Here is a 15455-nt window from a genome sequence, read left to right on the forward strand (position 1 = left end):
TTGTTTTTTCCACATATATATATATATATGCATATATATATAAATATATATGCATATATATATATAAAACCCAAAAAACAAAAAACAAAACCCAAGCCAAGACAAAACCTTTGAGGGTTTCAGTTCCATGGCAACAAGTAAAAAGATAAAACTCCAAGTCTACATATACAACCAATTATGAAACTGGTTTTAAACGAAGGAAACATATGCAAAAAAATCTGTGTGTATTTGATAAAGTCAACTTAATATAACAAAAACAAATTGAAATAGCTTATTAAAAGTGTCCTTATATAAAAATGGCCTTGTGATGTACAGTAAAATTCAATAAAAATTATCATCCTCTGTTCCTCCCCCCCACCCCCAGTAACTAAAATGGCTACTGTTCCACAAAATTCTTTATGCTTCTATAAAAGAAACGTAATTGATGTGATTAAAGGTTTTCTAGATTGTATGCTTGGCGAATGTTGAGGGTGTCTCGGAGCATCAAATCACGAAGACGCCAGAGAGCATCTGCCATGGTGGTGTGGGCCCCTTTACTCTTCAGCCAGTGAGAGGGAAGGCGGCTCTCCTGTTCTTTTGACAAATGGACGTCACGTCTTCGAGCTGAAAATTAAAGTGCAGACAGAACAATATAAATGGGAAATTTAAGGTAATAAATTTTCCCTCAATCCCCAGGACTGAGATTTATTAAAACATAAAATATTTATTATTTATTATTGTAATTTTACTCTACAGAATATTTCCAAGCAAATAGTCTATGTCATTTCATTAGGCATTTTGGATTTTAGAAAACCACTTTAGTTAGGTATGAGATTACCTAGCCAAGCATATTTTGTTTTATGCTTAAAAAAAATTTTTTTTAGGAATTACCTAATCTATAACGACCTTACCAAAGAGCTGCACAATACAGCCTAATTCTATACTAAAATGAAAACATAAGAAGTTGCACACCTAAAGACCTGATCATGATCATCAATATTCAATATCAGTGAATATTGCAGTATTTTATATATATACATATATATAATACTGCAACTAGTGCTTAGTTGTAGGCACCACTGATATTTAATAATTCCTTCAATATTAATGTCAATAATGTCAATGTTTATGACAAAACTAAGCTTTGAAATTTAGCAAAAAAAATTTCCAATGTATAATATCAATGTTAACAAAGCTATAAAGATGCTCCAAATCCCTATTGAATATGAGATTTCACTTGTGTAAGAGAAAAATGGATACTTTTTCTAGAACACTAACATGCCAAAAGTAGAGAGAAGACTTTTGTATTCTGCAAAGGCTTAATTAAAAGGACTCTTCTTACCCGCCAGTGTCTGGTCCCACTTGCTAATGCTGTTGGATTCAGCACTGAGTCCTTCAATGTATTTCAGGTAAGCCTCTGAGTGGAGAAGCCGTTGGGTCTTCGGTGGGGGGGCCACAAACATTGGCGTTGTTGGCTGCTGTATGACAGGGGGGCCAGCTGGATGTGGGCCAGGATATGGAGGTGGTGCCTGTTGCCCTGGAGGCCCTAAAACTGCCACCTGAAAGACCATACAACACTTGGTGATGGGGAAAAATACTTGGCACATACTCTAAGAAAGAGGGTAATTTTAGTTCTCTTGAGTTCTAGAAATTCCAACAGGGAGGCTCACCTGCTGTCCATAAGGACTTCCGCCTGGTGTTGGAGTCCCTACCATAGGGGCCACTCCTTGGTTCATCACACCTATAATTTAGAATGCAATGGCATAATTAGAGGTTCTAGGTTGAGATGACTGAAAAACTACTGTCTGTTAAGAAATGATGCCATTTATAAATAAGCAAACCTATGATCTGCCCTTGAGTCTTTGTGGATAGGAACCTTAAGTACCCCAAACAGGATGTAACATTGTAATGGAAATTTCATAGTCTTTTGTTTCTAGGTACTTAAAGTACAATGCTGGTATAATCTGTAAAATATGTACAAATTACTTGTGGCTTATAAATTATTTGAAGTCTGCATGAAATTCTAGTATTTCCCTAGGTAATCTACAGTGAGAATACACCTCTATTTTCAGAGTATTTTTCTTCTGACAACACATTTTCCTGCCACTGCAGCCTATTTTAAGCAGTAATAGCATTATAATCAGGCTCAGCAGTACCTGCTGTGCTAGTACAGCAGCAGGGACACAAGGAAAGTGGTTGTACAAGTGCAAAATTAAATGAGTTTTGTGGACATCAGAGGAACCCCCTAATGTCCCCCCATAGGCCACTAATACCTCTGGTTCTAAATGGAGTCACTAGTGTTGGCACAGAAGGATTGAGAGGACATAAATTCATACTCTGTAGTTTCTCTGGATTCAAAATGTTGTATTTTGACCAGATTGAACTCACTATTCTAAGATTCAGAACTGCTAAATGCCACTTTCAGAAACATTAGACATTTCTTAGAGAGTAAATAATAAAGTGAAAATAAATTTCTTGTTTATAAAACAGGGGTTTTTATATTCCAAATATGCAGAACACCACCGGGATCACCATAGTAGTCCTGATGATTATCTGTGAATGAATGCAGAGGTTGTGGTGGGTAAGGTGCTGCTTCTCCAGCAACATATTAACCCCTAAGACACTCTCCCACCTTATATCCCACAACACAGTGGGGCTCCCTGAGCTATTATCAATCTTTTTTTTTTTTTTTTTTTTTTTTTGTGGGACCCTCGCTGGTGGCTGGGGAATGAACCAGCGCAACAGAGGCTGCGGGCAGCCTCGCAGCCCAGCGCTCAACCACTGTGCCACCAGGGGAGGCCCTGTCTATATCAATCTTTTGGGGCAATGCAAATAAATAGCAGTGCCCTCTTCCAAATGCCATGCTAAGGGGCAGCCAGCTACAATGTGGGTTGAGTCATCAGAGGAGCTCACTGAATCACCCTCTCCTACACATGTACATGTGTAGGCACTAACAAGAGTTCTTCCCTATCTTCCTGACAATAACCTGGTGTGTTGTGCCTCCTTTAAATGTAATTTAGAATCTGATCAGGAAAAGGGAGAGAGCTGTACCCCAACAATCACTAAAAAATACCTACTTTCTAGAGGGTGCTAGCCTTATAGGTGCTTCTCAATGAGCACAACATGCACCTAGATGTCACCTCCAACCTGGTTTGACTAAGTCAGACAGGCTGTGTCAGGCGAGAGGGTTCAGAATTAGGGCCAATTCTACCTGCCACAGAGCCATACCCCTTTTATGATCCCTGCTGCAACAGCACCTCACACACAGGTTATTCCATAATGAAGCACCCATTACCACAAACATTTTCTCTTCTGGGTACATCCGGAACAAACACTTCTGTGGAGTTACAGCCATTTTTCTAAGCAATACTCACAAAGAGTGTGCCAGAGGCTCTAGGCCAAGCAACCAAGTTTGTCCATCTGGCACAGGTTTGGGTATACCTTATGAAACATCATTTGGAATTCTGTATATACAGTATATCCAATGGTGGTATAAGCATGTTTAATATTTCTACATTTCGTCATCTGGACTGGGCTTTAGCTACTATTTTGGATCAAATGCTATTTCAAGTCATCATAAGGTCATGTTCTCTGCATTAGATTATAGTTAACGGTGAATTCTTTTGCATATGATCACAATTAAAATGGGAATTTATGACTTTCCTTTCACAATAACATTTCAATGTGCTGAGTGATTATAAAGTAGAACTAGAGGTATTTTTTGACTCCATATCTTTATGTCTTTACATGAAAAAAATTCTGAACTTCTGTTGACAAATTAGTGGCTATACTTAATTTGGTGGGTTATGCTGTTGTTAAAAATGTTACATCAAGCTTCTTGGGGATTCATCACAGAAAATTAACTCAGTGCAAGTTTGTTCACTCCTTTTTGTTACCAAGTCAGACTGAAAGCATTCTGAACAGTTCTATATTAGCCACTCTGCAGTCCCTTTGGAAGGGCTGTTTGAGAAGCTGGAGAGAGAAGGGACTCTATACAGAAGACCCTGTACAATGAGAATTGTACCAGAGGAATAAATGTACTCAGTAGCAAAAGCAATTTTATATGTAACTCTGAACTAGCGATTGGGGAAACTTCATTCACTGTTAGAGGGCATGACTTGTTTGGTTTGAGCACATGTCAGATTTAATGATTTTAGAGTATGTCTCCTGTCCCTTGGTCTGCTGAGTCTGATCTCTGCCATGTGTCCTGTGCTGCTGCTAGGCAGCCAGGTGCCCAAGGGCACAGGTACTGAGCCACTTGCTCAACACACAGGACAGGTCCTGCTGCTGACATCCCTGAGGTTCTCAGTGAAGGAAGGCCTGGCTACAATGGGCAGCAGGTACTTCCTGGAACAACTGGCTGAAGGAGAAAAAGAGAATATGAAAATGAGATTAATGAGTGAATGAGGATGAAGTTCTTACCCGGTGGTGGGATGCCCGAGAGGCCGGGCACACCTGGTGGAAGATGGTGGGGTGGAGGCCCCCCAGGGTGAAGTGGCTGCATGCTGCCCATGCTAACAAGGCCATCAACTGGGCCCTGCAAAGGTGGAAGGCCTGGCGGATAGCCACCCATCATGCCTTGAAGGACAACAAATTTCAGACATGCATCATTAACATGCAACATGAGCTAAGTAATAACACCCCCCCTCACATGCACTACCAATGAATAAAGCACCCTTAGTACTGCATGATATAACAGCAATTAGTGCAATTATTTTGTTGCAAAAATGAACAAAATAAAAAGTTACAAATACGAAAACAACATTTTTGGATGAATTAGTATTAGTATATTATTATTTGTAGTTATTTTTCCTGGGATAAATATGCTGTATGTTTTCAACTAAGTAATAATGAAGAGTTCCAGTAACAGTCTTCCCAAGGTCATGATTATTGCAAGCTGTTCAAACAGTGACCAGTTCTGCCAACTGAGATTCTAATTGAACAGTATAAACCCCATCATTCTGCCCACACTCATATGCCTATCATGGGTATACATGAGGGGAAACTGGAATGGAGAGAAATGAGGCGCATAGCCCTGATCACACAAAGCATGGTTCTCCAGCTTAGGGGTAAGAATTTTTCAAGGTTCGTATGTCCACTCCTCCTCCCTTCTAGTCCCACCACTGCTGGTTAGAATGGATCATGCTTGGGCTTGAGCCAGGGAACAGTTAAGAGCTACCACAATGAATGATGTTTCAACTTTAGAGCTCAAAACATAAGATAAAAAGATAAACCCTAAATCCTCCCAAGCCAACCAAAGCCCAGGTCACTCAGCAGCCCACATGCACACCTTAGGAGGAACGGCTGGAGAATCAGGCTCTGCTGACATGAGAAAATGCCAACTGTCATCACTGTCTCCAAGCTCACAAATGTCCTCACATAAACCTTCAGTTAATAGCATTTTCAATGAGGTACAGAATTTTTGTGAACAGAGGCTTATTCTTTTATTTTCAAAGTATATCTTCACCTGACAAAATATTTTCTGCTGCCTAGGCAAGTTTCAAGAAACAAGTATTTTTGGCAAAAGGAGTGAAAAGGAGGAAAATTTCAAAATGACAAAGACTCACCTATCAATAGACCTTTAAAGAACATGACATTTTTTAAGAAGAAAAATAACTTGACTTTTCTGGGATTTGAAGTCATCACAATGAACCGAACACAAGGCTCCCCCACTGCCACCCCCCAAAGGCAATCACCTTTGGTCAGTTTCTTGCACAAGAGGAAGGTTGAGGGACTGGTGCCAAACCTCATTTTTTACAGATACCCTTTGTAGAGGGACTCTGGGTCACAGTGAAAAACTCGATTTTGAGAATTTTGCTCTTTGAGTTTTCTTGAATTATTTAGAAAGTATTTATGAAAGTTTAGTCTTTTAAAGCTGTACAATTACTGAAAATTCTGAGACTGATTCAGCCTGCTTCACTAGTCATATCTAAGCTGACTGAAAAATTTACAGTTACACAAACCAATAAAACAACTTTTAAATTGTAATACCTCTATATAATAGCAATACATGAAATAGAATTATGAGTTTTTTTTAAAATTAAGAGTTCAGAGAGAAACCACTATTTTTGAACAGACACCATCATCTTATACATTAGAGCCAATGCTACAAAACCACCTTTTAACCATACCACCAGATAAGTTTTTAGGAGTAAGTAGGTGGGAATTTAAAAATATTAGGAGGCTTTGCTTTCAATTACAAAAGCCCATCTGAACGCAGCCTTCACTGGCTGTGGTTGAAGAAATTATTAAGAACTGAAAGACATGATACTTGTCTTCATTAAACTGTACTTTGGTATTTATTATCCCAGTCACATGAGTTCAAATGAGCTTCAATGCTTGTAAGCAAAGCTGGTCTCAGACAGCAACAGGCTAAGATTTAGGCCCTATGAACCTATAAATCCATGAAAAATCACACTCTTGGCTGCAAAGTTCACATGGTAGACCAAAGACTGGTAACTGTAGAGCATGTGTGCCCTTCACTCCCACCGCCCAGAAGTTTGGGCATCACAAACTTAATATGGAGTAGGGGCTTTCTAGCCCAACGGAGAACTCTATGATGTTATTCCCCAACAGGGAGCTAAAATGCTGCAGCTGCTATTTTCAAGTGTTTTTAGCTGTTTGAATTCATTTTGTTAATGTGTCCCTGGGCTTTTTAGTCAAGGGCACGGTGCTACAATATCACATATCAAATAGAACAAAGCAGGATATCAACGAGGGAATTCTAACTTTCAAAGTCCCCAGGTTCAAGGCCTGATTTCTAAAAACCTCTGGAACCCCATTAACCAAAATGGGCCATGGAATAGAGCTGGAGATTATGAGATTTGTTAGATCAACATCAGTTACACTGAAAGAATTGAAAAGTCACAATCCAGGTGTGCTTTGGCGAGTGCAACTGCTGAGTTCAGCGAAAGTGCATTTGAGAACTTGCCATCACAAAAGGTAGGAGCAACAATGGAAAGTTACCCTATGCTACTCATCCTTAAAAAGCAAATACGGAAAAAGCAAAAACAAAAACAGCATCCCAATGAGCCTGCCTTGAACAACACTGTCTTGGACTCCCCGTAAAAAGATCAGACTGCTTCCTTAAGAAGAAACATGGGTGGCTTGCATTGACCTCATCAAGCCTAGAGAGATCATGAAAGGAGGGACCCAAGAAGGGGTCTGCAGGCTTCTCATTGGAGAGATGTCAGGTAAGAATATTCAAATCAAGAACAGCCAAATTTGCTATGGCTACCAGAACCAGAGACAACACACACAAGCAAACCACATTCATCATTTTCTTTTCTTTTTAAAAAAATATGTGACTGGGATACTAACAGAAAATGCAGTTTAATGTAATTAAAATAGAAAAGCATTACAGAGTGGGCACAATGAATTGAATAAGAACTTTGTATTCCACTTAGCAGTCATGCATATTGGTGACCAGGAAAGGATTTACAATTCATTGTCAAAAATCCTTTTAAATGGCCAGTATTTTAAGGATGGCTGCAGCAGAACAAGGCAAACTGAATACTGGAATGAGACGGGACAATCAACATCACCTAAAGACTAGTTTTTGTGTTTCCTTTTGGGAATCTCTCCAGAACAGAATTCAGGGTCTATTTACATTTTCTGCTATAACTCTCTATCAACAGCAGTCTGAGGTAAGAATATCGCCAGACCATGCCCACAGCCAGGTTAACACCTGCTCCCTACCAATTCCCAGGGTTGGGCTCAAGGCATTGCCCATATGGGAAAGGCGATATAAGGATGACATGGGTAACTTCAAACTTTGAAACTGTCATGAGAAAAGCCTAGACACTGTGGCCTACTCCTCACTGGAGAAAAAAAAAAATGAAGGAATTTCTTAAAGTGGAAAAAAATGGTCTTAGCTCCTGTTTTTACCTGCAACAGGTGTCAACTGCTGATTGAGCATCCCCATTGGTGTTGGTGGTGGCACCACCCCCATGAGAGCCCCCACAGGGGTGCCTGCTCGGGGAGAAGCACTCGGCTGCTGTTGCTGTGCTGCTCGCTCTCTCTCCTGCTGCTCAGCAACTTTAGCTGCCCGCTCTGTAAAGGCATTTCAGATTTTCAATTCTGTTTTTAACCCAGGAATTCAAAATACCATCCATTGCATTCAACAGGACTAGTAAAAACACAGGCAACAGTTCTGTCTCAATGGAAGGAACAGTAGATGACTAGTCTCAACACAGGAGGAGTCGGGCCGATTTCACTTGGTAACCTAGATCCAGCTTTCCTATCCCATCTTGAGAACTGGTCTGCAAAGATTTCAAGAATGTTAAGACTGCAACACACATTCAGAAAGCACAGGTTTTATTTAAACACGTCACCAGCGTAACCAACGTGGTTAATCTCACAAGGCATCTGAAGATGAGAAGCGCTACCATTATTCTAGTATTAATAGCATTACAAATTATTTATAATTTCAACATGAAGCAATTCCATGGCCCATTGTAATTTTTGGCACAATTGTTACTTACTATATTTTCCTGATTCCTTGCACCCAATTTTACTAAGATTTGAGGACTCTTGTCATTAGTGTCATGAGGTTTAGCAGCTGAAGAAAATTAACTCTGTAAGGGAAAAGTAGCTTACTGCCTCCTCCACAAGGTTTTAGGAAAAATAAACACCAATTTCTACATTCTAATGAAGCAAAGACATCATGTTTAATAAACCTCAAGGGAATAAATGCATGATACTCTAGGCTACAGTCATCAGAGAAGGGAATTATATACACATATGAAGCAATGGACAATATACTGATAGAACCAGGTTTACTGAAGCTAAGCAGTTCAATGCTGACCATAAGTCATCCTAAATCCACAAAAATTCCAGAATTCACTCTTACTTCATCCAAAATGCAAGAGGAGCATTTCTTGTGCCAGTACTGGGCAGTGGATCACACCTTGCTACACTCCTCAATCCTTTGAGTGACTCTGTCTGCATCTCCATAACCAGCAGCCCCAGTGATCACATTCCCAGTCTTTTTGGGAGCTGGCAGGCTGGACCCTTACTAGAGAACTCTAGAAACATGAATTCCCAAAGCTCCCAGAATACAGGTTTGACTTTGCTCAACCATTCAGAAATAGGAAATCCTCCTCACTCTTCACATGGGCAAACTGAGGCTCGGAGACAGGTAGTGACTTGTCCAAAGATAAAAAGAGAACCAGCAACCTGTGGCCTTGACTCCGGATATCACACTCCAACTGCCACACATTAACCTTCCAACATGAAATTCAAAAGCCTATTATTGGCTGATTTAAGGAGGGGGAAAATAGCACGAGGTCACATGGCTTTAAAGACAATCAAGAAGCAACAGCTCCAATCCTTCAATGTAAGAATGTGAAAATCAATAAAGTCAGAGTTTCCTCGGCTGCAAAAGAGCTGCCTGCATAGATTGGTCATCACTAACACTGTCCCAGTTTACAGATCCTCTGTACAATGAGTGTGAGGGACAAAGGCCATTTGAACAACCCATTTCCTTGAGCTAATAGTAAAAAAAAAAAAAACACTGATGATCTAGACCCCCACATAAAATTCCAGTATTTTCATTACACAAATGACACAGTAAAATGGGAGAGCCAAAAAAAGAAGTTGAATAAAGAAAAACTCAAACCTATGGACTGAATATTGGATTGGCTACCTATTGGCTCTTTCTGGGAGGAGTCCAATAGGGTTGTCTTGGAGAAGAGAATTATTTAATTAAATGAAGCCAGCCAAACTCCAAAGTTTGGTTTTGAATCCAATAGGTCAGAACACCAAAAGTTTGGATTTTGTTTCACAGGCAGACATTGCTGAGTCATATAATCATTTTCATTAGGTTCTCAGTGAATTTCAGACTTCTCACTTTTGACTTTGGAGAGAATTTCTCCTTCTCTTCAGCCCTGCTCCACCTTTTTTACTCTTACATTTTCTCCAGATACATTTCTTTCTCTTGTTCACACTCTACATAACCAGCCACCCAGTACTGGCTTTATCTGCCCTGGAGCAGGCATTTGAGAATCATTCTGAACACACCTCCAATTGAATGGTATATTTGTTCCTAACTTTCACTCAGAAATATCAAAGCTCTCCAAGATTCTAGGTTTTAAGGAATCAATTAGGATTCTCAAACTTGTGCTGAAAAACTATTAGTACTTTGGGATAGTACATGAACACTTGGTAAAATTTCACAAAATGCCAGATTTTAAACAATAGGCTCTTTATTATATGTCTTAAAAGACTTTGATATGGGAATATGCACTGTAAGTTTCTAAGACAAAGTATCTGGAGTGCTTTTAAAACTGGTTTTGCCACGAGTGTTTCTGGTTGAACATCTTACAAAGTTCTGTAATGATCCTTAAGGTAGCCTGTCCGATAATTTTATACTAATCAAATGTAATAAATGAAAGGAATAAAATCTTTTTTTTTTAAAGTTTCTTTGGAGACTCTTTTAATAAAGGAGGCAGCTATAACAATTGATTTCTTTGCTTGCTGAAAAATTATGGATTTGTATTTAGCCAAGAAGAATAATAGTTAAACACTATGGTCAACCATTGAGAGATGGCTCTCAACTGGCGAGATGAACCATTACATACAATCCAAAACGGAAAGATGTAGCTCCAAGGCAACAGTCCTGCCTGATCTAATGAATATTATTAATTTCCTTTTTAAAGTCATGATTGATATCAAAAAACAAAAACCCAAAAATCTATCTCAAGTAACTGTCCCTTATGGAAAAGAACCACTAAATACTTGAATGCTAGTTCATGGCCCAAAATGATTTAATTGTAGGAGGAGGATGACAGCAGTTAAGCTTTATCAAAGAGATCCCTAAGTGCCTTTAAAGTGTGTCTGCTATGAATGTAGACACAGTACAGATCAGGACTGGCCTAGGAAACCAAGTTCTTCAGCCAAGATTCAGCATAGAGTTTAAACATAAGGCTTTTCAAGAGTTCTAATAGGTCACTGATTTTGAAAGACCTCTTTCAAGATTAATTTTAAACAAAATTAAACATCCTCATAAAATCATTCCCCAGCTCAACATGTGTGCTTACCAGACTTGATGAAAGAAGAAAATCATGCACTTTTTAAAAGCAAAATATTTGAGAAATTGTGGGGAAAAACCCACGCCAGGATCAGAGGCGAAGTCAGGGGCAATGCTTGCTCAGTCAGGACAAGGCTGGCACTTAAACTACTAGATGGGAACTATTTGAGACAGTCCCCAACACAAAGTTCATGTGTAAGTGGTAAGAATAAGATAGTAAAACCTGTTTATGCACGTGCACTCCTGAAAACACCCCCTTGCTTAAGAAAGCAGAGACAGTTGTGCCTAGTCTCTATTTACCTTCATATTCTGCTTTCTTGGCTGTCTCAAGGTTTCTCCATTCTGTTCCCACCAATCGGCTGAGCTCCCCAAAAGAGTAGTCTGGGTGCTGGGCCTTAATCACAGCTCTCATCTCACTGCTAAACAGGATGTAGCCACTCATGTTGATTTTCCGTTTGGAGCCTTCTTTCTTTGCACTGCCTTTGGCAGACTTTGGGGTAGACTGTAAGACAGAAAGCTCTTATAGTGCATCAGAACATTGATTGCAATAGGTTATCTGCCCAAAGTTTCTGGAAGCCAGGAACATATGAGTAGCTACTGTGTTACAGACACACTCAGTTTATAGTTGGCCATTTTCTTGGTCAAAACACAGCTCCTCCTTGTCTCTTACCATGTAAGAAACAAACGAAAGTTTCAGTGAATTCCATAACTGCAATCTGTAATGGTGACCTCATAATTAAGTCTTGAGAAAATTCTGAATAAGGAAAAAAAAAACCCAACTGGGATCATCTTAACCAAAAGGCAAGGTCTAAAGGAGGAGAAACTTAAAAGCTCTGGGCAGTAAGAGCAAGGGTAACAGGTTGACATATTCCTTATTGCTTTTCTTCAACACATGGCAAAGAGAGCTTTCTCATAAAATCTGCTATTAAAAAGTTATCTATAAAATGAAAAGAATTACATTTTAAAATTATTAATGGCATTGAAAAAGAAAAAAAATCTGCTCCTTCCTACAGAGTTCCAGTTTGAAGTTCACTTATGTAGGGACTAAATGTCTCCACTTTGGGGCCGCCCTGGTGGCAAAGGCGTTAAGTCTCAGCGCTATCACCCCTGTGCCCTGAGTTCGATCCCTGGCAGGGAGCTGACCCACATATGGCGCAGCAGAGTTCTCCAGTCTCGCCCACTGCTCCCCTTAGCAGTGTATCCACCTGCTCTGTAAATTTCAGTAAATCTGCCTATTCTGCTCCCTACTCTGTCTCTGGTAAATCCTTTCACCCCCCTGTACCTCATATGCATAAATAAATAAAAATAAATCCTAAATAAATATCTCCAGTTTGGTTTGTGTCTGCTGCACACCAAAACTAGGGATGAGACAAGTAATAGGAACGTGCCCCCTTCACCTGTGGAGGTGTGTAGGGCATGAGGTCCAGTTCGCTGGCCAGGGGAGTCTGAAGCTGAGGTAGAGAAGGAGGTTCAATGACCTCACTGTCCTCTTCTCCCATCTCTTCGATATCATCATCTCCACCTTCTAACTCTGCAAATTTTGCTTCCAGCAACTGGATCTTCTTTTCCAACAAAGGGGAGGGCTCCTTCTGAGGAACAATTGGTTTTCTAAAAGAATGACATAAAAAGAAAATCAAATAACCTAATACCACTCTAGGATTAATCAGAAAGCAATGTTTTGCCTTAATATCTAAAAATGACTTCCTGTTATTTGCAATGCACACTCTAAGCACAGCAAGGAAAACAAATTTAAATATGCACATATCTTCTCCAGCTAACGATGGGGATACATCCCCATGAACCCGAAAATATCATAAGCAGAAAGCCCTGGTTCACTGATGCTGCTCAGATTAGCATCACTAGGGAGTAATGTACTGCAGTGTCTACTGAATGCTTATCACTTTCACACCACTGGAAAGTTGAAAAATTGTAAGTTGGATCATAGTAAGATGGGTACAATTTTTAATTTATAGTCATACCTACTTACAGATGTTTGTTTCTACCCATAAGAGCATCAGGTCCAAAGTTGGAACTAATCATCTAAATGTAGTGAAAAGAATTTTCGTAATCTGTAGAACTATATTCTCTCGCAGAGAATGAACAGAATGAAGGATTTGTGTCTCCAAATTACAATTACCGGAGTCTACACTAAACAGGTACCACATCTCAGCAAAATATGATTTTCCTTTGAGCTTTAACTGAACAGTTTCTCTTTAAAATGTATGCTGCTCTAGTTCAAGATCTAATAAAAATATAAACAAAAACACCCTGGATTATACTATTTTCATATTAGTTTTACTATTAAAAGCTAAAGTGCCGGGCCTCCCCGGCTGCTCCCCGGCCACCGGAGGAGGGTCCCACATGGCGCGCAGACCTCTCCTGCCGCCCGCTGCTCCCCTCAGCAGTGTGCTTCGGTCCTTCTGCCTGCTCTGCTCCCCGCTCTGACTCTGGTGAATTCTCTCACCCTCCCGCGCTTCTGACTGTACCCAGTGCATGTATAAACAAAAACAAACAAACAAATAAATAAATAAATAAAACATGCCTCTATAAAAAAAAAAAAAAAAAAAAAAAAAAAGCTAAAGTGCCATTTTTCTTTAGTTTTTCGAGCCGTACCTGAAATAATAAATTTCATCATCTACCACTTTAGCTGAGAGTGAAAACCTCTTTAGTCCCTTGAATTTCTTCATCTGTTTGTCACTCTCATTATAACGGCTCTCACAAAGCAGGATATCATTTTCTGGTATTTCAGTTGGCCTGCAGGAGAGGAAGTCCTTGAATGACAACACAGCACACTTTCCTGAAAATTGGAGAGGAATTAGAGGACTAAGTTGTGGCCATAGCTAACAATTATTTTAAAATTTTATTATTTTTAATGAATACATTCACGATTCAAAAGTCAAAAGATATAAATGGTACACACTGGAATAAGGATACACCTGTAGATCATGGATCAGAATTAAAAGCCTAGAAATAAAATGCATACAATTGGGTGTTTATAAGCAACTGATTTTCAACAAGGGTGGCAAGGCAATCCAACTGGGAAAGTGTAGTCTCTTCAATAGACAATGCTGGAACAACTGTATTTCCATATGTAAAAGAAAAGAATGGAGTTGGAACTTTACTTCATAACTTATACAACATATGCAAAAATTAATTGAAATGAGGCCTCCCTGGTGGCCTAGGACTTAGTCCCAGAGCTATCAACCCCACAGCCTGAGTTCAATCCCGGGCCAGGGAGCTAACCCACATATGGTGCAGCAGACCTCCTCTGTCTCACCCACTGCTTCCCTTAGCAGTGTATTTCAATACATCTGCCTGTTCTACTCCCCACTCTGTTTCTGGTGAATTCTCTCACCCCCTGCACCTCAGGCCTACACCCCAGTTCTTCTCCACATAAATATTAAAAAAAAAACAACTGAAAATGGATTGAAGACTTAAGAGTTACAACTATAAAACTCTTAGAAAAAATTACAAGTATTAAACCTTTGTGACCCTCAATTAGGCAATGATTTCTTAGATGTGACATCAAAATCATAAGTAATCAAAGAGATAATTTTGATTCCATCAAAATTAACAACTTTTGTGCTTCAAAGGACCCTATTCAGAAAGTGAAAAAGATAGCTCATAGAACAGAAGAAAATATTTTCCAAATCATATCTCTGGTAAAAGTCTAGGTTTCAGAATTATAGAAAACTTCTACAATTCAACAGTAACAAAAACAATCCAATTAAAAAATATGCAAAGGGGGCCTCCCCGGTGGTGCAGCGGTTGAGCGCTGGGCTGCGAAGTTGCCCGCAGCCTCTGCAGAGCCGGTTCGATCCTGACACGCAGACCTCTCCTGCTGCCTGCTGCTCCCCTCAGCAGTGTACTTCATCAGTCTGCCTGCTCTGCTCTCCCCTCTGGCTCTGGTGAATTCTCTCACCCTCCCGCACTTCTGACTGTGCCCAGTGCTTGTATAAATAAATAAAGAAATCTTTAAAAAAAAAAAAAAAAAAGCAACCATCCTTTAAAAAAAAAAAATAATATGCAAAGGACTTGAGTAGACAAAGAAGATAACAAATGACTAGTAAGCACAAGCTAAGATGCTCATTAGGGAAATGCAAACTGAAATCATAAGATACTACTTCATACCCATTAGGATGGCTATTAACATTAAAAAAAATAAAAGGAAATAACAGGTATGTGGAGAAATTGGAACCCTTGCACATTCCTGGTGGGAATGTAAAATGGTACAGCTGCTATGGAAGAGTCTGGCAGTTCCTCAAAAAGTTAACAGAGTTAGCAGAGTTACCACATGATCCAGCAATTTTACATATAGGTTAATATCCAAAAGAACTGAAAAGGGAGACTCAAATACTCATACAACAATGCCCATAGTAGCATTTTTCACAACAGTCAAAATTCAGAAACCACCCAAAATGTTCCTCAATAGATGAGAACATTATGC

The 15455-nt window shown here is 39.5% G+C and overlaps 1 protein-coding gene across 29 annotated transcripts in view; it reads right to left on the minus strand.

The window, feature by feature from the left end:
- Window positions 1-207: 207 nt before the first annotated feature.
- PBRM1 (polybromo 1) overlaps window positions 208-15455 on the minus strand; it is a 96446-nt gene continuing 81198 nt past the window's right edge. For 14 of the 29 annotated variants that reach the window (XM_054694566.1, XM_054694561.1, XM_054694532.1 and 11 more), the window contains 8 exons: window positions 13622-13805; window positions 12406-12616; window positions 11309-11510; window positions 7867-8031; window positions 4402-4557; window positions 1650-1720; window positions 1322-1538; window positions 208-603 (listed from right to left, as the gene is read on the minus strand). In XM_054694566.1, the coding sequence (XP_054550541.1) occupies window positions 431-603; window positions 1322-1538; window positions 1650-1720; window positions 4402-4557; window positions 7867-8031; window positions 11309-11510; window positions 12406-12616; window positions 13622-13805 (1379 nt within the window). In that variant the 3' untranslated portion in view covers window positions 208-430. The remainder of the gene's footprint in view (window positions 604-1321; window positions 1539-1649; window positions 1721-4401; window positions 4558-7866; window positions 8032-11308; window positions 11511-12405; window positions 12617-13621; window positions 13806-15455) is intronic. The other 15 variants (XM_037530460.2, XM_037530451.2, XM_037530433.2 and 12 more) reach the window with 3 other exon arrangements.

Source organism: Talpa occidentalis, unplaced genomic scaffold (assembly GCF_014898055.3).
Source record: "Talpa occidentalis isolate TD23 unplaced genomic scaffold, MPIMG_talOcc4v2.1 talOcc4.10, whole genome shotgun sequence".
NCBI classification, from domain to species: Eukaryota; Metazoa; Chordata; class Mammalia; order Eulipotyphla; family Talpidae; genus Talpa; species Talpa occidentalis.